General features: G+C 40.9%; 2 protein-coding genes across 2 annotated transcripts; one reads left to right on the top strand and one right to left on the bottom strand.

Moving 5' to 3' along the window:
• Nucleotides 1–329: 329 nt before the first annotated feature.
• Nucleotides 330–11012, bottom strand: LOC306793081 (C-type lectin domain family 18 member A-like; the record flags this gene model as incomplete). Its single annotated transcript, XM_079290532.1, has 12 exons — nucleotides 330–470; nucleotides 1976–2067; nucleotides 2852–2948; nucleotides 3115–3244; nucleotides 3368–3474; nucleotides 3921–4022; nucleotides 4130–4237; nucleotides 4856–4977; nucleotides 5334–5431; nucleotides 5542–5775; nucleotides 9629–9720; nucleotides 10889–11012. The coding sequence occupies 12 exons, from the start codon at nucleotides 11010–11012 to the stop codon at nucleotides 433–435; spliced, it is 1344 nt and encodes a 447-aa protein (XP_079146658.1). The 3' UTR covers nucleotides 330–432.
• Nucleotides 11013–21609: 10597 nt separating this feature from the next.
• Nucleotides 21610–27218, top strand: LOC306796676 (fibulin-7; the record flags this gene model as incomplete). Its single annotated transcript, XM_079295735.1, has 8 exons — nucleotides 21610–21672; nucleotides 23776–23935; nucleotides 24021–24191; nucleotides 24747–24872; nucleotides 25947–26132; nucleotides 26212–26349; nucleotides 26552–26687; nucleotides 26855–27218. The coding sequence occupies 8 exons, from the start codon at nucleotides 21610–21612 to the stop codon at nucleotides 27216–27218; spliced, it is 1344 nt and encodes a 447-aa protein (XP_079151861.1).
• Nucleotides 27219–27427: the final 209 nt, after the last annotated feature.

Below are 27427 nucleotides of genomic sequence, written 5' to 3' on the forward strand. Positions count from 1 at the left end.
CGTTTTAGTGCTTATGTTATTTGCCCTGTCTGCACTTTCCTCTAAAATGATGTGGTTTCAACATGGCCCACCATCACAGAGTTCTTCTCTTTTCATTCTCCTCATTTCACTGAGCAGCATTAAGAGAACTGCCGACCAAATCGATTTCGAGGTCACATGAGGCCGGTGGGTGGAAAAGATACAACAGCCTTTTTTTATTTCAACTGAAGCCACTCACTCAGAGGACATATGCAAAGAATCAAAGAATTCATTTTCTGAGTAACATTCAACCATTTAATGATAAACAATTGCAAACTCAAACATGTACAGTATATACAGTACATCTAAACTACATTGTTCTGTGTACAATGATTGAAAAAAACATGGCCATTGTCCCAACCGACATTAAACACGTACTGCAGAGTTAGTTTCACCCCGTTTGAGAAATCCAAGTCAACTGCTGTCCTCCCATTGGGCAATGTGCTTAGCAGCTGTGAAACACACACAAAAACACACATTATAGATATGTGCAATGCAAACATTTACTGAATTTTGCATGTTGAGCACAAAAGCATTGTCAAAACAAAGGAAGTTAAGTGTGTGCATGAATCCCCAATAATCCTTCAACACTATACGCAAATGTGGCTGTGAGGAAACTTTTAATCTGAAACATGACATAAGAGCCTGAGACTCTTTAAATGCATATGGAAACACGCACACACGCGCGCGCAGACAGTGCTCTGGAGAAACACAGCTTAGTGTCTGCCTCAGGCTGTGTTATATACACTTATCATTTTATCACCAATTAACACATGACTGCAATGAAGGCTGGAAATCACTCTGAAGGGGTGGAGGGCTCTGTGTGCTTATAATCAGCTGAATTTATGCATTTCCCTCTTTGTTGCTTCAGTGAAAATGTCCTTTTATTTAGAGTGGACGGGTCGGAAAATGATTGATCAAAGAATATTCACATATGTTGAGCTTTGTTAATGACCACTACAGTATGCAGTTTAATTAGCGCTGATATATAATTTGACCAATAAAGCCCCTCTTCATCATGATCTGCTCGTCCTGTTTTACACTAACATAAACTACACAGAGGTGTAAAAAGGTGGCACTGGCAATGTTGACCACATTCAGAGCAGATCACTCATTCAGCTATGGGTGATCAATACCAGAGTACACAACAACCACTAACAAAGACACACTCAAATGGGCAAAACTAAACATCTGCCACCCTCTCATTCCTTACGATCAATGTAAGTGGTATGTTTGTGTCCAAACACTGCAGGCCTTTGTGGGGCTGATGTATATTGATCGCTCAAAGGCTCTGGTTGGCGAGCACTGAGTGCCATTGATTTTAGACTGAGTGCCTTGTTTAAATGTGTAGGCAGGATCACACAGATCGTTCAATGTTGTGTTCATATCATGAATGGACACACTGGATTAACATTTTAGACATCACTCTGCTGTGATTATCAGCCACAGTCTGAACACAGAAGAGAACAGCAGGTGCTACTATCCAAACGATTACAAAAAGTTGTTAAGCTCCATTAAGTGATATTTCTGACATTAAACGCTGAATCAAATCAATGTCTCCACTTCAGTCTTCACACAGATCTTCAACAGATCACTGGAGCAGTGTGAAGTCCCCTTCTGCTTCAAAGGCTCCACAATAATCCCAGTCCCCAAGAAACCCTCCATCACAGGTTTAAATGACTACAGGCCTGTCACCTTGACTCTGTGGTCATGAAAACCTTTGAGATACTGGTGTTGACCCACCTGAAGGACATCACAGGAGCCCTGCTGAACCCCCAGCAGTTTGTCTACCGGACAATGATGCACTACATCCGGCAACACCACGACTTCAGACAGGCGCTCCATCATGCCAGTCATCCTACTCACCAAACTCAGCCAGCTCACTGTACCGGCTTTCGCCTGACAGTGGATCACAAACTTCCTGACTTCATTCACCCGTACCCAGATGGAGCCTTACCATGCAGGCAAATGTATCGGTTCTGCGTTTTACATCGCTGGTCGTTCCAGTTGAAGGCACTTGCTGCCTGCAGCTCCACACAGTTTCCAAAGCTAGACAGAGAGAGATAAGTAAGTGACTCCGTGGACAAGTTTTTCTCTGCATCTTATTTTTTTTTGAGCTGTTGATCAGAAAGCATTATTGTAAAGTTTTTTTTAATACTTTTTCAGACCAGTTTTGTTTGTTTGAATTTCTGATGAAACAGAGGATAATATAGGTTTTTACTACAGTCATTTACTAAGCAAACAAACATATTTTCAAATGTGGCCAAATTGATTCAGATACAGATAAAGAAATCAGACAATGGTATTTAATTTAAACAAGACTACATGATAAACATGTGTAATTACTAGTTTATTATGAAAGTATTACAGACATATATGATAGCTGTTTAGATGGATCATAGAACAGAGGAAGAGAGTGAGGCAGACACAGAAAGAGAGAGACATCTAGTGGTAAATGCGGAGGTTGCAAGTTAATCTCACTGTCTTTTCCAGGTAATTCCATTTATAAACATTAAAATGTATTTGAGTCAACCTCAGTGGATCATTTCATATTAAGTGCTATTCATGCTAGATGTTATTTCAGAGATGAAAACAAATGAAAGAGCAAACTACAGAAATCTCTTGCAGTAATAAATTACCGGTATACATGTTGTAGATCCTTAGCAGACACATCAGCAGATTGAAGAAAAGCCTGAATCTCACGCCAAAAAAGTCATTTTCTACCTTTCACGTTATCTGCTTTTTGTCTGTTTGTTTAGCTCCATTGCACTTGGCCATCTGTTTATGATGTGATCCGCAGGAGCTTTTGTCTGTTAGTAAATGTGTCTCTTACCCTTGGTTGTCAGGTTGCCCGAAGGCAAAGCTGCTGAAACTAGGGATCTCTCCCGTGTCCCAGCGAAATGAGTCTCTCAGAGGCTTGTATGTCAAACCTGTGGAGCAAAAACATTGCTGTCTTATCCGTGCAGCATCTCCATAACCTCCACCCGGTAGAACATCTGTTCAAAGCTACAGCAGTGTCTGCCACCTAATCTGGTATTGCTGTTCGGTGTTAGAAAACATTATCGTATCTTAAATTTTTTGGAGGAAAGACTGTACCCATCCAGAAATTTCGGGTCTCAAAGTCACTGTTGGTGACCTCGTTGCTCGTCTCCAGCTGGCTGAGGTAAAACGCCAGGATGTCCTGAACCTTCTGATTGTGGATCTGAACTAGAATACCTCGTCGGTCCTGGTGGTGCAAACAAAAGACAAGGCTACACTGGAAGTTGAATGAAATATGTAGAGTTCTATGACAGGATGACTGTAGAGCTTGCCTCACTCTCTCAGTAGACGACACACACCTGTCTCTCACCTGACAGTGACTCTTTGCTCCATAGTAGGTGTCAGTATCTGAAGACACCATGAAGCAGTCCCCATCTATCATCACATCACAGCTGTGGAAGGGAAACTGCACTTTCTCTGTTGGGACACAAGCCACCAAAATATGCTAAAAATGAACAATACTGATTCATACCATCCATAATGGCTCAATGAACAGACTTAAATATGTTCAAATCTTTTTGGCCATTACTGTTTTGAAACCAAATCAATTTCCAAAAAAATGCACAGAGACACATTCTGACAGTGTACGTAAAATATTAAAGGTGTAAAAATGTACCCCTTCTATACTGTGGATGTTATTACCACTAAATGGTCTTTGATGCCACCTCTAATAAGTCACTATGATAGATATTTCACCATGTTCTCATCATGTCACCAGACTCTCTTAAGATAAATAGAGAATGTAGCAGCAGCCACATGAATCTCCTCAGTATGTGTGTTTCTGTGCGTGCCTTTGGATTTGAAACCAATCTGTGTCTCAGAGTGGAAATTGCTGAGGTATATGAAAACACAAAGAAGCATACTGCACTTGCCTGCACACTCAGCACCACCATAGCCAACATCACACAAGCAAGAGCATTCTTCTTCTTTGAACCGACCGTGTACACACTGCACACTGCACCGTACTGAAAAACAGACACTTGATAAAGTGAAAACAGATCAATTGAATGAGGCCTGATATCAGTATGTGTGCTATATCCATACTGCTACGCTTGATGTTGATGATTGGTACCCTGGCAGAGGCGTCCGGTGAAGCCTGGGTCACACGTACACTTGCAGGATGAGCTGTTCAGATGGCCGTGTTGACCACAGCTCATTCGACATGGATTCCTTGGGATTTCTGACAACAGATGTGCAAGCACAAATGAATGCACACACAAACAATGCAAAATGAACACGTGGAAATCTGATCATTTTAGCCAAAATCAGCAGAACTCTAATTCTAGTGAAAGTGGTATACCCAGGAGAGCATGGAATACACTAAATACTTTGTGAATGGCAAAGTAACGGCATAAATGGTGAAAAACAGATTTCATACACATATACAAGCTACTACATGTGTGCATCTGCCACCTTGGTTTGATTGGATTAATATGTATTACTAACAATCACAAACATATCATTGATAGGTGTGCAGAAATGGCCTGTGCTGACTGTTTTTGACAGTTAAATGTTATTCGATAGTTAAGTGTTATTCGATAGTTAAATGTTATTTTGATTGTTAAATGTTATTGTTTGTTGTTGAATGTTATGCACCTTCCACCACGACAAATTCCTTGCAGGTGAAAACTTGTTTGGCAATAAACGGTTCTGATTCTGATTCTGATTGAGGAGCACAATGGTCATTACTACATTAGTGGTATAAATTCCGTTTCTATCCTTCAAAAATACAGTGAGCATGACATGCATGTCTGTCCCGTATATATATATATGTACACACACATATCAATTGTCTTACCACATAATCCACCTACATGATCCCAGAGTCTAAAGCAGCCAGACATGGAAGAGGTGCAGAGAGAGCAGTACAGCCCCGTCTTATAGGGCATCACCAGCCAACCATTCACTTCCCAGTTACCCCTGCAGCAATACAAATACATACATCACACAAGATCTAGAGTAGCGTAATTAGAACCATATTAATGTTCAAAATGTCTCGAACAGGTACTTGATTTGACAATAATCATATTCTGAGGCCTTTAAATAGGTACTTTTACATTATCTTTTCTTTCTAGTAGCAAGAACACCCTGGAATGCAGCATTGACCTTTCATATAAGTAGAAGATTTGTGAGCTGGATTGCAGATAAAACCTTTTGTATTTTGCTTAAAACTGAGTATTAATTTTAAAAGTATTAATTCATTTTCAGACTTTATCCTTTGCTGTCCTCAGATGAATTCATCAACTCATTTTTGGGGAAAACGTTGTAGTTGTTACCCAGGGTAATATGCACAGACAAACATCTCCGATACATCTCCTTCCCTCAGACACAGCTGGCTGGCACAGCCCACGTCACTTGAAGTGGCCCACACCAACTACACAACAACAGAAGATTTAGACACACGACATCAGCACATGTATTTTGTTACTGTAAAAGTGTGACTCCACACAAACACAGGTAGAGCTTGTATCTGCTTGTTTGTACCTGTGTATAGTGTTGACAGGTGGCATTCTCCCTACATTGCCCACTCAAGTAGAGAAAATCTTTCTCCTCCTCAAACCAAGAGTGAATGGCATCAGAAAATGAGGTGACACCATCAGCAGAGAGATGTGTGTTCCACCCAATATGGCTGAAAGATGAGGCGCGTTGAGGAGCGGGGTCTGTGAGACACGATGCTGCCTTCGTCTTTGCAAGTAGGGCCAACTTCTCATTCCACTCCTGCAACGACAATAATAAAACACATCTTTCACTTCTAACATTTACAGTAAAACTCGTTGAAGGTGATTTTTGTCTCTGGCAGTATCTTACATGTGCACAGGGAGGTCTACTGCTAACCAGCACACTGATTGTAGTCTGAAGAAGCTAACATTAAGTTACCATAATTACTTTATTGTGTCTGTGTGTTTCAGAAGCTTTCTGTCTTTTGATTCAATTGTTTAAAGCAGGTTTTCATCTCATCCTCTGTAGTTTTCTGTGTCGGGCTCCAACAAACCTTCAGATTATATATATCATGTACACTTCTTGTCAGATTGGACCATCAATATTAGTCACAGGTCATCTGTTTGCTGCCTCATGTATGTCAGAAACCCACGCAACATTTCTAGGACTTCTGAAGCTGTTTAATTCCACATGAATAATAAATCATGAACTATTTATTCAATTGAAGAATTCATGAGCGCATCAATTATCACCAGCAGAAGATGTTCAAAATCAACTCTTTTAATTATGAAAGTATGTTACTGGGGTCTGTTGGAGCTGCACATTACATCTCAGATGAAGGTCATATTGTACTTTGTAGATACTGATTGAAACTGAATGAAAGAAAACGCTGTTTGGCACAAAGGTCATTCCTAATAGTGCATGAGTGATTTTCTTATCCCGCATAATCCTTTTCAGCGGTTGGAGCCAGTCTTCGAGTATAGTTGGCAAAAGGCAGGGCGACACCCTGGGCAAGCTGCCAGACCGTGGCAGGGCCAACAAACTGACTCTCATCATGTGCTACATATAAACACTTCACTAAGTCACACACTCTCCAAGATTTAGTGGCTGATTCACATAAACAACTGGTTTCCACACAAACTTTCCACAATCAATCACTCTGCCCCATAAACTGGAGTACAAACGTCACATTCAGGTATTCTCACTGTAGGAAAGCCAACCGCATGTGGAAAGTTATAGATTCAAGATGGAAAATGATAACAAATGAATGAAATGACACATTTGAGTGAAGTTGAATCAACTGATGTTTAATGTTTAGCACTTCTTCATGAATGCATCTTTAATTTGTTGTTCCTCCTAAGAACACTGGTACATTTTAAACTCTCTTGGGTAACATTTTCCAATAATAAAACACCCAAAATGAATGGTTTGTGTTTTAAATAATGGCTTTATCAGGGGTTATTACATCATTTACCTTTTCAGTACCGAGTGATGTAAGGGATTACAATTGGAAATACAGCAATTACTAATCCTAATCCCAGTTGTAATTTTGACATTTGTTTTAAATCAACTTGTTCACTATCTGATGGAGGGTTGATATCACTTCAACAGACACATGTGAATAAAGTCTTGTACATGCACTGGTAAATACAGTACATAGGAGCCCTGCAGCTAAACACTGAGGACGGGACTTGTTGTCGAGCCTGCTACTCGTTGGTGAGGGATGTGGAACTTTTTGTAACGTGTGTATGATCACCATTAAATATCAGAGCACTGGAAAAATAAATCCCTGTTTGACTGATGCTGCTCATTTTCCCCTTACACTTTCCACCTTAATACCGCCAGCTCTCATCCTGTTAATGGTTCACCACCATCAACACCTTACAGGTACCTTATTAGAAAGTAGTACATTCTCTTAAATCGAATCAAATATCCGTCCAAACACTTTTCTTTATGGTTAGACAGAGTCTGGAGGATAGACATCAGCAGTATGAGTGTGGCTTAGAAAGGCGGAGCCGCCTTGACCTCATTGTTCACTCTGCTCTCTGTCTGCCAGGCAAAGTCATCGGCTCACACGTTGATGCCACCAGAGGTCACTGGGCAATATTTCATCTCAGACATTTCATTTCAAGGCATGTCATGTTAAATCCACTGAGCGATTTGAATGTCTCACTAGGAAATATGTGAGTTTATACTCTGTTTTGCCTACGTTGTGGCACAATCAACAATTGCACGATACCAAATTATCTAAATCAATAAAGCTTGAAGATTTGCAGATCTGTTTGTCCCCCCGCAACTGCATTCACATGGAAGTGCTGGAGCTTAAGAAGATCTGAGCATGGTTAATAAAATACAATCTCACAAAACGATTTGAATATCAAAAGTAAGCACTGAACTTTAATTTCTGTCTCTGAGAGTGAATATATGACCTCATAATACTTCCTCAAGAGCTCAAAGAAAACCTACAGACAGGGTGTAAGAAAGGGAGGAGCATTTAAATATTGGTATTTTATCTCACCCTGAAAGCAAAGCCGAAAGGTCTATATTATAATCACTTCAACACAATCTCCCCACAATGCTTACTGGTTCATTCCTCTGTGAAATAAAACTCATTCAGATATTCACAAATACAGCGCGAGCCTTGAGCCTTTTAACGTTTATCAGTAAAGCTCTTTAATATGCCTCTTCAGCTCGCCAAAGCTTCCTCTAAGGGTTTTCACTGGGAAATTACCTGTAATACCACAGATGTGAATGCAGAATGATTATCCACATCCTCTTTTTCTCATTACTGCCTTATCAGTTGAGAACAGTTCTCCGAGGCTGAAGAGCAGTCGGAGAAAGGGGGCTCAGTCTGTGCGGGTGGCTTTGAGGATGTAATCTATGACAAAGTGACGGTTTGCCCTGGCACCAATCTCATATTAGGCCCCGGTGATATCTAATGCATTGTGACTTTCATAATCCATCGTTGCCTTGCAGCAATAATCACATGCAGACGAGACAGTTGTGCGGATAAGAACTGTATAGCGCAGCAATCGATGGAGTGAGATAAGGAGAGGATTTACTGTAGCTTGGCTGTTTTGCAGAGAGTGGGATTAAAAAAACCTGAGTCAAACGTTAATATTAAGAATTGCTGCACATTCAGCAACACCTCAGCATGACCCTTTATTAACTGTCTTTATCACTCTAAGACAGCATTTTAACTATATGTGTTCATCATTAAGAGACTAACAAATGTAAAATGTTTCTTAGGTTTATTCTTATTCTGGTCGGAAAAGAAAAATCATTGGTATCATTTCACTCACTTGATTTTGGCTTTATTCTGAATATCCACACTATCCTTCAGCCTCCAGCAGAGCACAACAAATAATGCACTAACACAACTATCTCACACTGTAGACATCAGTACCACAGAGGAACACAGCTCAACTAAAACCACTTTTCCGATTCATGCCTTTGTTTAGTCATTTCACTTCTAAAAAAAATCATATTTTTGTGAAATAACTGGCGGTTTTGATGGACTTGTCCTCTAATAACAGTTGTCTTGTACAGGGACCAACGCAAATGGTCACACTGTGGTGGGAGAACTGGAGACGTTTGATTGATTAACTGCTTTGTGTGCCATATTGAGCTTTGACTGTGTTGACAAACAGTAAAAACAGAGCTTTGTTGGAACTACACGCCTCTCAGAACTGTTGACACCATTACTGACACCACCACCACCACCATCATCATCATCATCATCATACAATACAATACTATTTTTCTCTACTTGGGTTTTGCACGGGCAGCTGCAAGCTTGTTTGAACTCAAAACCATGTTGGTTGAAGTTTGTAACACATGGCCAAATATCTTCCACTGGTGAAGGGAGAGAAAGTCTACAGTACAGAACAGCAACTCCTGACGAGAGACAAAGGTGTGCTGCAGAGAAAGGCTAACCTTTGGTTTGAAAATCAGAATGCAGGCTGACAATAATTGAAACTGCCTTAAACTCACATTTAGGTGACAGCAGCATTCATACAATTCAGACACACACACACACACACACACACACACACACACACACACACACACACACACACACACACACACACACCCACACACACAGAAGAAACAGACAATAGATGCCACAAACCATTTTTTGCATGTTAGCTGCCATGGGTTTGACCCGGCTGCGGAGTCTATTGTGCTGGGCAACAATCTGCGAGTGCTCCTTTACCCCCAGCCCTGGAAAAAAACAGAAACGCTCATTTAGTTACTATACCCCTGCTGCCGTCACCATGGCAACGGAATGCAAATGTTTTGGGATGCTTGAGTGTGTGTGTGTGTGTGTGTGTGTGTGTGTGTGTGTGTGTGTGTGTGTGTGTGAGAGTTTGCAAAGTGGATTAGTCTGTCACAGCTTCCCTCGGGGTCAGTTGGGTTAAACACACAAAAATTGAAAAGAAAACTCAAAACAATATTTTTACAAATTGTGCCACGTACCGACTACCAAGTAAACAAGCATCCCGTAAAACACATATAAATCACTTAAAATTCCTAAAAAATAGGATTCTTAGGCCGACAGTGTAAATACAGTATAAGCACTATATAAACATATAGGAAGCGAATGAATGTAACACAAATGTATATATGTGTCTTCATAAGAGCAGTCATAATTGTTGAAGGTACTGTACATTAATAAACACTTAAAATGTCCTTATATCTGCCTATAATTATAATGTAGTTATGTTGTAGTACACGTTAAACCATATCGGTCAATGCAGATAAAGGGGTTAAAATAAAGTGTTACCTATTCAAAACTTTGCAATCTTGGTAGCTGCAGAATAAATCATATATTGCATTAAATTAGGTCTGATTGGGTCCTGAAATCATTCATATAAGGGCAGATTGTACATTTTAGTGTAGTTTCATCTTTTAATCAAAAACAACTTTTTCATCCCTTAAAGTTTCTTATTACATTTGAACCAATTTCACCTAAAAGTTAAAGAGATCTGCTACTCAATGATAGGTTCATAATTTCGTCTTGCGTTTGGCAAAATGCCATCAAAATGGTAATTTTTAAGCTGATGCCAACCTGCTGTACAGCGGACAGAAAAGTTGAGCCGCTGCTGGTGCTTTGCCAGGTGGATTTGGACAGCTAAGAATGCCCACTTGAGTCCACAGCTTAAAGGAGTGCCACTTGATAAGACAACAACTTGCACTTATACAACTTATAAAATCGCATTATATTACACTTACTTGCTATCATTTAAATTGCATTTCGGAAACATGTCTAAATTCTATTTAGCAGTCAAAATAATGTTTGCTTGTTCGTCATTCTGCACGAGGTCTAGACGAGAGTAAACTACCGTCCCTCGTGGCCAACTGACTCGCGCACAGCTTGAAGTGTGTTTACCGGGGATGGTGGATTTCTGGAGCTCCGGTGTGTCTGTGATAATCCGGTTGGCGAAGATAAACGGCGGCAGCAGAGACAAAACAACAAACAGATCCCAACACCGGGACGCTGTTCCGGACCCCATTGTGAACTCCTGACGTTTCTCCAACAACAGCGGCCACGTTGCTCTGTTGCTCTGCCTCTCTGCCCTTCTCCTCCCTCTTTTCACTACAACAGCTTTCACCACGAGCTGCAGCGAGCAGAGCACACCAGCTATCTGTTCAAAGTGCACTCACTGCAGTTAACTCTTCAATGTTGTATTATTCAATCATTAGGGTATTCTTCTAATCCTTCTTTTTTGAAAATTAACTAAATTGCCTTTCAACGAGATAAATATTATCTCCAAAGTTGCACGATGACAGTAAATCCTCGTCATTCTCATGGAGGTAATTAAAGAAAGTTGAGATTGACCTCTGTTGTGAAAAAAAATGTTGTTGTTGTCTTTCACACTTAGAGCAGGTTTAAGAATGAAACAGAAGCTCTCAGAGGCGTATAGTTAAATCAAAAGCAATAGATTTATTTATCAACAGAGGAGTTATTCAGCCCAGCTATCAAAAACAAGCTTGGGTGCTAATGGATGAACTTCGCAGAGATTCACCATGAGACACGCTTAAACACATCAGCGTGAAACGTAATATAGGGGTTCCACCCCTTGCTACACATTGGCCAAAGTCAAAGATGCAGGCGTGGCACGTTTGTACGTTATGGCGCCTGGATGGAGGCCGTGGATGTCCATCCACCTTGGCCCCTCCCAGTAGGCGTTGGTTTCCATCAGTGTGAGTGAGGAGTTCCATGCGAGAGGTCCTAAGAAGGAGTGTGTGAAGAAGCCGGGCTCAGCTGGGGCGGTGGCCCTCGCTTGAATCTCACTGTCTATTGTGTCTTCCTTATCTTCTCTAAAGATGGCTGCCTGTTCCTTGTGTAGCAGTTAAATAAGTAACCTTTCACCTGCTTCTCTCTGGCCTTGCTGTGTTGTGAGCACTGTATAAGTGATTAATAGAGCTGTATATAAACTAATGGTTATTAAAACTACAAATATGCTAGTGATTAATTAAACTGTATATAAGTCAATTGCTACTTAAAGCTGCATATTAACTAGCTGTTAATTAAGCTGTATATAAGCTAATTGCTGATTAAAGCTGTATATAAGCTCATTTTCTCAACAAATCCCTCTCTTGACGTCTGAAGGACGTCACTTTCTTTACCTTTCTGCCCTGTTCTCACGCTGGTGTCTTCCTCTGCCTCTCCTGACCCTACCAGGCTGTTCTGCTCTTCCCATACTGGGTAAGCTCCATAAGGAGGGGGTGGTAATGGTTCCTTGGAGAGGGCAGTGGTGATAGGACGGCCAACCAAAGAACGAATACAGGGTATTATACAACATCCACATGAGACCAGTATTGCAATGAACACACCCACTGACACTGCTATTGACAAGATCAGGTGCTTCCATTTTCCAAACATGTTTTCCATCCAATCTCCAAATGGATTATTCACACCTGATGCTTCCTGCATTTCTTTTGACAGTGCCTTCAGACTATTCAGTGCTTTTGTGACTGAACCGTCCGGCGCAGTATTGTTGGGGATGTTAGTGCAACACAGATCTCCAAACATTGAGCAAAAGCTCCAAAGCCATTTTGTTTTGCATAGAAATCAAAGAAGTGGGGCCAGCTGCTCAGCCAGACCCTCTATTGCATCCCTAGTATGATTAGCCAAACGAAGAACATTGTAATGCACATAATTGATACGATCAACATTTTTATTCACAGTTATCCATGGAATAATACTTGCGATACTCTCAAAACCTACTGCAATTTGATATACCAATTTGTATTGATTAGGCACTCCTCTGGTTCACTCCGATTGTATCTATGTAGGTTGGACCTTTGTCCAGACTGAACTATCCTACTGCAGTTGCGTTATCAATTGGTGGAAATATGGATGCCAGAGTCATGCAATTTGATGGAGTAGCCATTTTAGTCATATTTGTCATGCATGCGTATCCTGTTGGGTCAGATTCAGGATATAGTGGTGCTGGTTCGGTGAACCTAGCTGGTCTAGCTGCAGCACAAGCTATACAGCCACCCATTTTGTTTTTTATAGCATTATCAACAATTCAATTTAACCAAACATTGTCGTTTCCATGTCCTGTAGCTAATTGGATCACCTGTTGGTGGTTGCTGAAAAGTCAAATTACAAATTACAAAACAAATTATGCATTTTGCGTCAGATTACCTCGGACCTCTGCTAGAGGTCTGGACGGCTCAGATGCTGGGGCACAGTGTGACAGGTGGTGCCAAGGTGCTCCTGCTTTACCTATGACTTGGACCGAGTGTGAAGTAACCTCCTTCACTTCGTACGGCCCTGTCCACCTGGGGTCAGTCCACTTTTCTTATGAACTTTGACCCTGACCCAGTCACCCTCTCGGATGAGATTTTTTACCTTTTCCTGGTCAGCTGCACTGGTTCGCTGGACCTGTTTGGAGAGAGCCTCCGTGAGAATGATTAATGCAGTCACATATGCCTTCATTTCAACTTGCTGCACATCTAGGTATATGTACATCTATGTATCTATGTATATCTATGTATATGACTACCGTCTCTTGGAGGACCAGGCATTTGCCTCCTTGTCATTAACTCATGTGGTGAAAGATGCGTCTTATTTCCTTTTGCGCTCCTCATTGCCATTAGAGCTAATGGTAAAATTTTAACCCATGTCAGCTTTGATGCTACACATGTTTTCGCTATTTTTGATTTTAGCGTCTGATTGCCCTCTCTACCAGTCCTTGTGACTGTGGATGATACACTGATCCAGATCTACTTCCTGCAAATGCTTATTACTGAAATGTGAACCATTATCGGAGTATCAGCTCTGTCTGCAGCCACTTCATTACTGTCTGTGCGTCTTCTTTTTTTAGTTGGGATTGCCTCCACCCACTTTGAGAATCTGTCCACCATTACCAAGATGAGTAAAGTCCATGCTGATGTCCTGGAAGCAGGCTGATGGTACAGGATAAGAGCCCATAGGTGTTTTGTACGGGTTTTTCACATTATGATCCCCACAGGTGGTGCATTCGTCGCAGAAGAGGCACAGTGCTTGCATTCTTTGCAATGTTCCTTTCTTTCCTTCGTGCGTGCCTCTGATATCAGTGAGACACACAATTCTGCTGGTGCCACCACTCTACCATCATGGGATCTCCAAAGTCCACTTTCTCCTGTTGTTGCTCCTCTTCTTCAGCAGCTTCATCTGCCATGTCGTAGTGATGACGCCATATTGATTCCTCCTGTTTCATAGACAATATGTGCTCTTTGTGCATTCTTTTTGAATTTTCGATTTTCTTGCAGCTCCGAATGTGAATTTTTCGCTTAGGAGGATTCTTTGATGCAGCTCCTTCTCGAATGTGAATTTCTTTGCTTAGGAGGATTCTTTGATGCAGCTCCTTCTCCCCCTTTTTTCTGATACAAAACTGCATTAACATCCCTCTTTTTGTTCAGAAACCTCTAGGTGCAAAGGGAGTTAATAGTCAATTCTTGAAGTGCCGATGCATGTGACAGAGTCTATGTGAGAATGGTGAACACATCTTCTGTTTCTTGTGTTCAAAGTAAAGGGGCTGAGGTGTTTCATGATGGAGGATGCTTTGTCTGTGGGCTATGGGCTGTGATTTGTTAAGGGAATATGTGGATCTGGAACTGGATATGACCCAGGTATTGTGGCTAATAGTTGCAGCAGTGTCTCTGTTGTTGCCAGATATGTGAAAGATATTGCTGTTCAGCGTGATTCTGGCTTCTTGGATGCTGACTGCCTGTCTCTCTCTGATAATTTCCTCTTCTTCCATGTGGTGAGCCTTGTTGTTGTTGACCACGCGTGCGGCAGTCTCGTGAATAGTGACCAGGTTTTCCACAGTTGTAGCAGTAGAAAGTTCGTCCGTGCTGTTTCTTTTTCTTTTTAGCAGGCTTTGGAGCCACGTCAAGCTTTGCCAGCTGTATTGACACTTTTAGTGCTTCGAGCTCCATATCTGTTCTTTCCACAGCGGCTCTGTATTCATCATAAGTGTGTTCTTCGCTTATTTGTTGCAGCTTCTCTTCAGTGAGAGGACAGTTCAGCAGTTCTCCATCCCAAATGTCTTTATCTTTCCATCTCTTTATCATTCTTTTGTACGCTTGTTGTTCCACCGGCCAATGTTTGATTCTTCCATTCATCCTGCTCTGATCCTGGACATCATTCTCCAAGTTGCACAGACAAGAGGTGTATTTCGCAGCCATGACGTCTCTCTCTGCAACAATCAATAGAAAGTCTGAAATCAGTATTCCCAAATGTCCACACGATGGAGCCAAAGCTCATATCCACTGTTCCTGTTGCAGTTCTTGGAGTGGCCACAGAAAAGCCAAATTGCATGTCAAATGTTTTTCTTTTTTCTTCCCAGGTTGTGAAGTGCCAGCAGAGGGAGCCAAACCTCCTCTTATGCCTTCAATTGACATGTTTGCTCTCTGAATTCACACTGGCCCTCGTTCACAACCTTGCTTTCTCTGGAATGTGTGTGTGTGAAATGATGATCTATTTTATTATTAACACTTAGGGTGAAGAAGACGAAAACAGTAATGTTCTAAACATATTTCGAAGTCTCTGTGTGGATAGATAAGCAGAACACTCTGTTCCTGCGTTAAGATGGCAGTTTTCTGCCCTAATCTGATGGGTTTAGCAAGCGTTACTTTCAGGGTCACTGATCTTTATTCTGTTGTACGAAAGGATGACGGAGTGCTCCTCTCGGCGTTTTAAACCTTCATACAGTGACCTCACAACTCCGCAATATAGCTTTACAAGTATAACGTGTATTATTTAACAGTGTATGAATATATTTTATTTATAACTCCCCCTTTTTACCCCTGCTAGGTGTGAAATGCTATGTTTTAATTACACATGCAATGGATGTAACTAAATGTTTTATAAGGCCTCTAGTGTGCACCAAGCCCCCACCTTTTTAATTGTCTTCTCTCTGTCCTTGCAGCGGACACAATCTAAGGCCGCACTGTTCTTTCTTATCAGGAAAGCTTTTTCCTCCCTTATTTTCCCACCAGCGTTTGTCTGACTAAATGAATGGATGCTTTGTTACAGCATTTAACCTTGTACATTCCTAATTTTTAGCGACTGTCTGGCTGGAAGAATAGAAGCTGTGTATCGGCTTTAAAACTATTTTTTATTTTTATTGCATGAGTGACTGCTGTGTTTCCGCATTACACTTTGCTAACAGTTCCTGGGGAACCCATTTTTCCAATAAATTTAACTACGCCAGTAAAACTGACACTTATATTAACCCTCAGCTGTCTCTCAGCATATTCTAGTGATTTATGTGTGTGTGTGAGTGCAACGTCTGTGTCTAATGCGTGTTTTTTCTGCTCTAGACACCAAACTTTGAAACAACGCACGAACATTCAGCCACAAATCAACTCGGCTTCAGCTCTCAGCTCTCAGCTCTCTCTCTCTCATATTTACGCTTCAAACATTCACTTTCATTCAAACAAAATTGCAACACACTGCCATTTTTGAAATGCGCAGAGATCACCAATGCGGTAAAGGAATATCTTTAGAAATACAGTCAAACAAATAAACAAAAGTTAAAACGTACAGCTCAGCATTAGCTCTCTGTAGGCAACTAATAAACACAGTTAAAACATGCTCTTGTGTCTCTGAAGGCAAAGCATAAACACAAGCTCAAAACGTACACTGCCATTCTCTGAAGTAAAATCATAAACACAAATTAAAACAGGCACTGCCATTTTCTGAAGTTAAATAAGTCACAAGCGCGCTGTCTTCAAAGGAGATGGACAGCTCTTTTTCTCAAACTAAGCAAACTGCTTCTCAGCAAACAAACACAGTACGGTCTAGAAGGAAATTAATATCTTTACAAATGCAGTGAAACAATGAACACACATTAGAACATACACGGCTGTCTTTGAAGTGCGCACAAATTACAAATACAGTATACAGTCAAACAAATAAACACAAGTTAAAACGTACAGCTCAGCAAATAGTCACCCGCATTCATACTAGATAATCAAAACACACGCTGCCGTCTCTTTAAGCATAAATCAGTCACAAGCACGGAGTCACCCGCATTCATACTAGATAATCAAAACACACGCTGCCGTCTCTTTAAGCATAAATCAGTCATAAGCACGGCCTTCGGATGAGCTGACTCTTTTTCTTTCAGACACACTTTTATCAACAACGCATTTTAACAGCAATTTGTCTTTTTTCCTCAATCTCAGCAAACAGACTGTGTACCGCTGACCACTTGACCACGATACAAATGAAAAACTGCTTTTTCAGCAAACAATCAGTCAAATTATAAAGGATTCTTTCCCTCTCTTGCACACAAAAGAAAACAGCGCTATTTTACAATATCTGCTTTGGCTGGGCCGCGATCACGGCTCTTCCGCGTGGAAGTCCGCAGTGCTACCAACCACACCACCAACGCAATACATCAAACAATACAATTTAATACACTTTTAAGTAACCTAGGACTCTGCGGGTCCTTTTCGCTTTAGGTTACTTTATTACACAACGTCCGTTATCAACGACACATCAATTAACGTAAATTTTGTGCTCTCGCCCAGAAACTCCGTCGAGGATTCTCTAAGCAGAGATATCATGGTTTTCCACTAAGCGCCGCACACAAATCTAGATCCGGAGATTTGATGATCTCAATAAGGTAATTTTCTCTTGGTCCGCTATCAATGATACATCGGCTAACTTAAAACTTGTGCTCCCGTGCAGAAACTTTCTAAGAGTTACTCTAAGCAGAGTTAACTTGGTTTTTACACCACACGTAACACACTCGATGTCTTGATACGAATATTTCACGGTCAATTCTCTCAATACAATTTACCAATGACATCAATAACATATACATATATCCCCGTCATGTTATACAATTTCTTCGTAGTCCAAGACGTCTTATAATTACGTTAAAGATTACGCTTTATTTGTGGCAGGAATTTGAGCGACAGAAGAGGCGCGCGACCGCGTCTCACACTACTTCACTCTACGCTGCCACAAAAAAACATCATCTTTCGCCTTTTATCTAACGTCTTCTGCTGGACCCATTCACGCATATGTACAAAAACCCCAAATGCTGGGCTGAACAACCCTGCTGCTGTGTTTTTAATCTTTACAATACTTTTATGACTACGCAATACTTACAGTTCGGACAGTCGGATCTAATTTAGTTCATGTCTATAATACAATATGCAGACTTCAGTTAAATAGGCGTCTGCTCACCTTGAGATGTGCCGGCACAATCAGACTGTCTCCCGAACTGCAAGCTCGCTCCGATGGCAATTATCGGTTCCCAGCCTCAGGGGGAGAGATGCGCCGTTATCTGGAATCAAAAGGAGAGGTCTGTTAACATTCCAACCTGAAGCTCTGTATCATATCTATCACGTCGGGGTCACCAAATTGTTGTGAAAAAAAATGTTGTTGTTGTCTTTCACACTTAGAGCAGGTTTAAGAATGAAACAGAAGCTCTCAGAGGCGTATAGTTAAATCAAAAGCAATAGATTTATTTATCAACAGAGGAGTTATTCAGCCCAGCTATCAAAAACAAGCTTGGGTGCTAATGGATGAACTTCGCAGAGATTCACCATGAGACACGCTTAAACACATCAGCGTGAAACGTAATATAGGGGTTCCACCCCTTGCTACACATTGGCCAAAGTCAAAGATGCAGGCGTGGCACGTTTGTACGTTATGGCGCCTGGATGGAGGCCGTGGATGTCCATCCACCTTGGCCCCTCCCAGTAGGCGTTGGTTTCCATCAGTGTGAGTGAGGAGTTCCATGCGAGAGGTCCTAAGAAGGAGTGTGTGAAGAAGCCGGGCTCAGCTGGGGCGGTGGCCCTCGCTTGAATCTCACTGTCTATTGTGTCTTCCTTATCTTCTCTAAAGATGGCTGCCTGTTCCTTGTGTAGCAGTTAAATAAGTAACCTTTCACCTGCTTCTCTCTGGCCTTGCTGTGTTGTGAGCACTGTATAAGTGATTAATAGAGCTGTATATAAACTAATGGTTATTAAAACTACAAATATGCTAGTGATTAATTAAACTGTATATAAGTCAATTGCTACTTAAAGCTGCATATTAACTAGCTGTTAATTAAGCTGTATATAAGCTAATTGCTGATTAAAGCTGTATATAAGCTCATTTTCTCAACACCTCTCATACGCAAAGAGTGAAAAATAAAATTGCAGGTTAAAATGTTTTCAGGATAAAAGACAAAAGAGTTTCAATATCATACAATTATTAATGTATTAGAAACAAAACAACTTTAAAAAATACATTGAATCAAAGACACTTTCTCATAGCTCTTTCTTATGCTTTTCTTAACATGGCTTTGTTTCTAAATACTATAACTTTGGGGAAAAAAATGTAATGTTTTTTTAAATGACTGTAGTACTTCTTTACTTACAGTCATCACAGCACGTGGAATTATTGCAATCCTTAACTTAAGTAAAAGTAACCATACTGTATCTATGCAACATTATAAGAGAATATCATGCATCCAAACTTTTGCAAAACTCAAAGAACATGTGTTTCATTTTAGAGAGTTACATGTTTCTACAAATTATTGGATTATTATCACAGATACATTAGCATGTATAGCCAGCTTTTTGAATTTAGACAGTTGCGTACTTTAATCCATAACCAAACGTTTGTAAGTGGACAATGTGAATTGTGTGTGAAATCACGATGTGTAAAGTATGACGATATCGACAGAAAAAGTTAAAAGTACAAGTTGTAGATTAGAATAATAAAGAAAATATAGAATCAAAATACTCAATAAAAAAAACAAGTATCTCAAAAACATAATTAGTAGTACATTTAAAAGTGAATACTACTTTCCACCGCTGACAGAGGGTTTGCTAGTGCCAGTCAGCAGTCAGTCCTTGATGACGTAACATATTGCTTAATCATATCTATCATCATTTCCCATTCTAAATGACAAAAAGAGAGCTTGGCGTGATGGTTCATCACTGTTGAATGAGCGGAAGTTTGTTTTGAGACACTGACGTCCATCATTCTGATGAATCAGACAAAGCTGCATGTATTCCTGATCTGTGGGCAGGATGAGGTGCAGCAGGTGTTTCTTTTTTTAAACTTAAGCGAAACCTGATTGTGATATTTTTCCAAAGTGTAGCAGAACATGAGATGGTAGAACTTTAAGTGGTACAAAATGATCCGATAGAGGTGTGAGTTTAGAAGCTGTCTGGTGTCTGTTTGAACATGGTGACAATGTTGTTCTATGGCTGCAGCGTGTGGGAAGCATGAATCATGCTTCCCACATTGTGGGATGATTCAGTGTGTGAAAATGACTGCAGAGAGACACAATAGACTATAAGTTGTCTCCCCTGTGGGCTGAATGTGTTTCAGTCTCCTTGCTGGCCAGTTATTCTTATCTCTTTAATTTTGCTGCATCAGAAAAAGGTACTGTCTGAACAAACAACAGCTTTGCACACAAGCTGTTCTGGGCTCAGTCAGACCTGGTCACCCACTAAGAGGATTTCTCGGGGAATCCAACGACCAGAGGAACCACTGCTTCCTTCCTGCTGGAGCTCCAATCAGTTCCCAAGAGTCTTAGACTCCTCATTACTCTCTGAACTGCAGTGATTACATTTGGATTGCCTTTGTGGATTTTCCACAAATGCAATTTTGTCTGACGTAATTTTACTTCCTCCATAGCCGACAGTATTAAAGAAGATGCTGACGATACAGACAACTTGCAGAGTGAAACTTGCAAAGTAATTTGAAAGAGCTGGGAGCTGGGTCTAAATTATTTAGATGTAGTTGGGGTAAATGATAAGAAAAAGGAATGATTATTTTTACAGCCATAAATGACCATTGTTATCATCCTTCAGTATCAATATACTAAGAGAAAGTTGATATTTACTACCCGTCATCTTCATTCATCTTTTTATATTCACTCCAGTGTCATATCGCCAACTAGAAAACAGTACAGGAATGCATATGTGACTATTCTCCTGTAGAGGGCACAGCTGGTCTGTAGCTTCTCTGCGTCACTGTGAGTGAACGTTGTGTCCATCACAGGTCACAAATAGCACTCTGAATTTAAGTTGAGCTGACAGATCCTAGTCAGGTGAGTTAGATGATGTATAGTAATGGAAAAAAGGTTAGAATGTATATTTTAAACATTTTTACAATTAATATATATTTTTCATTTGTCATAACTGACAATCTTGGCTTGATTAAATCTTGCTTAAGGATTGCTGTATAAATAAGCCTTTAACAACATCAGAAAACGTTAAAAACTAGAGATAGCAGGTTCATCCTGATGACTTTCATCTCACTTGTGATCCAGAACATCTTTTCCAACGGAGATCAGTTTTCTTCCACTGATAAACAAGATACAAATGAAGCTGCTCAAACAGAGAGGAAGTGCACACCAAATTAGGTAAAGGGATAATAGTGAGGTCACATTTTTCTTAAAGTCTCTTTTTGCTGATTGGCTCCTGAAGAGTAAACCCAACATTCCTCAGCAGTTCTCTGCAGCGGATTTTCCAACTGCCAGCCGTGGTTATTCTCTCACCTGGAGTCTCTGCTCGCACTCAGTTCACACTGCCTGCGACTCCTAACACATTTGAGGACTGATCGTCGGCGTGTTGGTTTGGATCAGTGGAAAGATGATTGCTTTGATTGTCATCACCTTGTTGTGTTTCTGCTCGCTCCATCCTACCTTTGGACAGGTGAGTGAACTCATGACACAGGCTAATGCAGTTGGAATAAGTTGAACGCCCTGACACATGCTCACAAAGACAGTTCTATTTCATCTGTTGAACTGATTACAATCTGCCTCTTAGTAACTATCGTGTATAGATTGAAAGGCAAACACTGTTTAAATCTGACTATCCTTTCTTAGAACAGCTCTTACTGTGAGTGCCCTTGCTTGGCGTCACAGAAACGATTTTTGACAAAGCAAACCTTGAGTCACCTTCACTCAGCATGCAAGCTTCAGAAACAAGACCCATAGAGGCAGTGGATGGATGCACTCAATATATCTATGCTTTGCTTCAATGCAACCCTGCTAAATGTTTCCAAAAAGACACATCCTTTTGTGACTGAGTTTATGCATGTGTGAAGTTGGTGTTTAACGTTGTATTTCAGTGTTTCAAAGTGATATTAATCTGTAGATTTAATAGTACTGTACTGTGATCTTGAGCTCCAGAACTGCATGCCACCTACACACCCAGTTAAAATGAAGCCATGTGAAATGTTGCTTAGCACAGGCAGAAAGAGGCCTTTGACAACTACACTATAAACACCAGCTACCCCTCAGCTGACTGAAGCCTGTCCAAACCCTGGTTCTTTCCAAATCAGAAAGGTGTTTTCAGCAAATGTTGACTCTTCTTACATAACCCTGGCTGGACGAAAACACTAATTGGTTGTCTCAAAACATGCATGAGAGGACAGGGCAGAAGGCGTAGAATGACGCTGTTGAAGAGGACGTGGACAGAAAACAAGTCAGAGGCCCTCCCTCGTCCCTGCCGCCAATAGAAAGGGAGGTTGTAACGGAGGTAATGTTTATGCTGAGGGCGTTCATACCCGACAGACTGACCCCGAAACTCTAAATCCACCACATCATAAAGAGCAAGTTAGCGTTTGCTGATTTCATCCCCTCTCCTAAAAGGCCACATGGCAGTTACATAACTTTATGTCATGAAGTTTTTAAACATCCAGACGGGGTCATGTGTCAAAACCACATCACAAGAATAGTGAACTTTCAGAGAGTGTTCCTGTGTTCATGACTGAGTTACAGTATGGCTTTGCTTTGAGAGAAGGAGGTCCCTGCTTGCAAATACTTACTTTGGCCAAACATACGGTGATCCTACTGCATTTACTGGCTCATATAACAGCCCAGCATCTGTACTGCAGGTCTTCAAGGGCAGTATTTCAGCCGACTCGTTTGTTTACATGCAGTGAAGCTGATTGTTTTTTCAAGTTTTGTTTCGAGTCATGATTTAATTTCATAGTGTACTTTAAATGAAACCATCTACTTGCACATTTGAGTAATAAAGCATTCGATTTGTATTTATTTTTGGTTGGGTAACCTCAGGTATGAACGTTTTAGGTCATTCATTATGCACACAGTATTCTCACAAAATAAAAACATGCAGGTGTAATCTGAGGTATAATCTGGTGGCTACATTTTCAATCATAAGCAGAATTGTGGTAATAAAGAGAGTGCAACAGGATTGAGTGTGATGAAATGGAGAATGTGTGGTAACTATAGAAATCTTTTTAAAGGTAACTATTTTTTTTCAGCTCAGACACGAAACAATAAAGATCTTTTGATCGTAAAAACATCCTTGACATCGTTTTGAGTCTTGTGGATGAATGGAAAGTTAGTTATCTGGCTAATACATCAACAACATCACTGGCCTGTGGTCTTGCGTTCTCTTTTTCCATGTCGACAAATATTTATTTTTCAATTTGCATATTTTCTGTATTCATAAATTCAGCAAAACAGCATTCCCTAAGAACATTTATAAGAGATTCTAAAAAAATTGTATTTCTGTAGATCTTCAAGATCCAAATAGTAAAACTATGTATAATGCAATACACTCTTTATTCTTTATATCTCCTGTGGTTCAGAAGAATATAGTGTTAACACAAATCATAATGTTCCCATATCAAAATCAAAACCATTACTTACTTGTAAAACATAAATAAATAGAAAATAAAAATGGGAAAATTTAACATACTTGTCAGTGAATTATATACAGCTTTGAAAAAGTTGTTGTGAAATATGAATCAACACTTTAAAGTCATCCTCTCTATTTTTGTTCCAGGACTGTCCGAGTAGACAGGAAATACAGGGCTCCCTGAAGCAGGTCCAGAAGCTTCTCTCAAGCCATGAAGCCTCGTACTTGCAGAGTCTTCGCAACCTGAAGAAAAAAATAAACCTGTTGCAGAGCAGCACTGGGAAGCAGATCACAAGACCCATCAACAGTAAGCAAAACCCTCAGAAAGACAGATTTATTCAAATGTTAGATGTGGAAATATATCGGCCTTTCTGCTTCTTTATCACCTTCAGGTACCTGCCCAAAACTGGACGCGCCCATCAATGGAAGGAAGCTCGGCAAGTCACACGGCGTGGGCCATGAGGTTCACGTTGTGTGTGACCCTGGCTATGAACTTGTGGGATCAGAGAGCAGGGTTTGTCAGGAGAGCTTGACCTGGAGCGTCCAGCAGCCTACCTGCCGAGGTAACAGACTGCCTCCTTCTCATCCTCTTCCCACCAGAGTCTCTCCTCTTCTTCACCCTGACTATCACTCATCCTGTTATCTAACCCACTGATCACTACAACCCTGTCATCGTCCTTTTGTAACGTTCCCCTCTCCTGCTCTCTGTTGCCATTCCTCTTTTTGTGCTTCATGCTTGTCACCAACGTTTTTCTATGTCGAGATACATTTCATGTGTGACCCATGATCATATTTCCTCTTTATATACACTGGATGTTGTCCAGAGAGCTTATTGAATGCTGCGACATGTGATATTTCAACCTGTATGTCCTCTGACAGCTCACTGACTTTAATATAACAGCTCAAATGCTGTTTGATCAAGACAGGGTTTCCTAACATTAACTCATCTGCTCCATTGTTTCCTTATTCACTCTCTAACTTACATTTGCAATGATATCACATCGTCTGATCTTCATGCATCAAAGATATTCGGTTGCATATGTCCTTGTATCTCTAGAAGGTAAAAATGTAGCAATGTAGTCTCCTTCTACAACCTTCCTGTCCGTCTTTTCCCTCAGACGTCAATGAGTGTGCGTCCTCTCCGTGCCTGAATGGCGGGACATGTGTGGATGAAATGAACCAGTTCTCTTGTGTCTGTGCCAAAGGCTGGGCCGGAGTGACCTGTCAGAGCCCCGTGCCAACATGTAAGTATAACGCTGTAGTGCACCAAATGTTTTGATAACTTATTATTAGCAGATGCATATTACAAATAAACATACAAGACAGACCTTTACTGCAGAGCATATTTTTATAGGTATCCAAATCCTCCCTGTCTGCTAAAGCTGATTTCATTGACCAGTTGTTTGGCTAGCCATCAAAAGCCAGTGCTGCATACCACAAAGTGGGTTTTATTCAAGTCCAGCCAGAAATCCAAGACAATGCTGGTTGAGGGGCAGTGGTCTGCTCCCTGATGTAGATTGACGACTGTTCATCTCTGGAGCCCAGTTTGTTGCTTTTTTCTCTGTATTATTGATATTTACATGCAAACATACCGGGGTTTTTTTTAGGTCTGTTGCTCATTAGACAATGGTTCTATTTATTATTTTGGGCAACCTACAACTCATTGTGTCACAATTATGACTTGACACACTCACTCACTTCATCCCTTATGAGAGCTACTATCTGAGGAGTTTCAGAGCCTTGTCTCATGGGTTCATGGTCACGAATCAGGTAAAAACTATATATACCGACTACACTGTATTTTTGAGGCCAATATCAATATTTGAGCATTTAGAAATTCGGATAATGTCTGATAACAATATATTGCCTTTTTCATTTACATAAAAACCTAATGTAGTCAAACATTTTAGAATGATTCATTCAATTACTAAATAATTTGACAATAACATGTACAGAATAGGACAGTAGACACAAAAGAGTTACTTGACATCACATGTTATATGTGTATTAAGACTAAGTGATACAAACATCTTCACATGGTGATTTTGACCGAATTCCTGTGTACAATATAATTGTCCCAAACCTTGCAAACCTGTTCCACAACCCCAATTGAATTACATGAATCAAAAACATGCAGATGTTGCATTTTGGAAGCCATTTTGGTCATGACACAATGTTGAATTTGCAAATAGATTATGGCATAGATTATCTGCACATGGGATTAAATCTGTCATTGGACTGAAAAAGGCAACTTTGAAATAACTTGCAAATATTACAGTCGAGAATGAAAACACTTACCATTTCTCCTTCTCATTCAGTCTTTGTCACCATGACAAACACTTCTGCCGCCACCTCCCCAGCCATTGCGGCGGCTGCCACCCTGCCGGCTGCCACCACGGGGCCTTTTGTTCGTCCATCACGTTGCACTATAATGCAGGGGACCACCCACTGCACCTGTGAGCCGGGATACACCATCTCTGGCAGGGACAGCAACACTTGCAGTGGTAGGACTAATACCGCCCCTGTAACCATTTCTTTCCCCATGTGGAATGCTAACTGTGTGTGCGTGTTCTTCACATTTAGATATAGATGAATGTGAGCTGTTCCACAATGGCCAGGCTGGGAGACTGTGTTTACACGCTTGTGTTAACACACCTGGAGGCTACCGCTGTTCATGTCCTGTCGGATACAATGTGACCCGCGATGGACGCAGCTGTAAAGGTATGTTTTTCTTGTTCTGTATTTGCTGTCACTTTTCATTTTCTTAATTTCAAAGTTTTCCACAAGATAGTTTCCGATATTCCCCCTACTGGCCAGGGGCCAATTAAAGATGAGTCAGTGAGGAGAAAGCAGACAGTTAATGGTGTCCCAAATAACCTTTCTGTATGTGTAAATGTCTTACTGTATTTATGTTTCCTCACAGACATTGATGAGTGTGCCACCAGACAAAACAACTGCACAAAGGACCAAATGTGCATTAACACGTACGGTGATTTCCAGTGTGTCCGTGTGGACTGCCCCAAAATCCCCAATGCTACATATGTCAAGACGTCGCCGATGTAAGCGTCCAAAACAGGTTACCTCCCCAATGTCTAAATAATAGTGATTTTTTGTGCTTGAATAAGTAGATATGGGGATGCAGTTTTAGACCACATATAAACTTTGACATAGTCTGACTCCATAGATTAAAAAGCGTTTCTCACTCCTGGATTAACTCTTTTTCCAGGCGTTGTGAACGTAACCCCTGTCCTGTGGACAACAAGGCATGTTCCCAGACACCAAACTCCTACTCCTACCATTACATGGCTATCGTGTCCAACCTGTCAGCTCCTCGTGTCATGTTCAGGGTCTCAGCATTACGTCCGATTGGAGACGCGCTTCGCTTCTCCCTGCTGGGGGGAAGGCAAGCTCGGCGCCACTTCACAGTTCAGCGTTCAGACCGCGTGACAGGGCAGCTGATGCTGGTGAGCCCAGTGCAGGGCCCTGCCACACTGGAAGCAGAAGTGGAGATGAGCGAGCTGGAGAGACGAGTCCAGCTGGGGAGGTACATCACCAAAGTCACCATGTTTGTTTCCCAGTATGAGTTCTAGAGAGTGAAGGATGAAGGTGGAAACATACAGCACAAAGGCCAAGCAGAAGTCTGGTTTGGATTCATTTAAGAACTCTTGACAATCTGATGTTTTGTGGTGACTATCTTTAAAGTGTGCTGTTGCTAAATAAGTTGCTGCAGCCAAGTCTCAAACCTGTAGTGAAGTCATCATGAACGAGCATACTGACTCTAAAGTGATGGAAGGATAAA

The sequence above is a fragment of the Melanostigma gelatinosum genome (assembly GCF_949748355.1).
Source record: "Melanostigma gelatinosum genome assembly, chromosome: 2".
Taxonomy (NCBI): Eukaryota; Metazoa; Chordata; class Actinopteri; order Perciformes; family Zoarcidae; genus Melanostigma; species Melanostigma gelatinosum.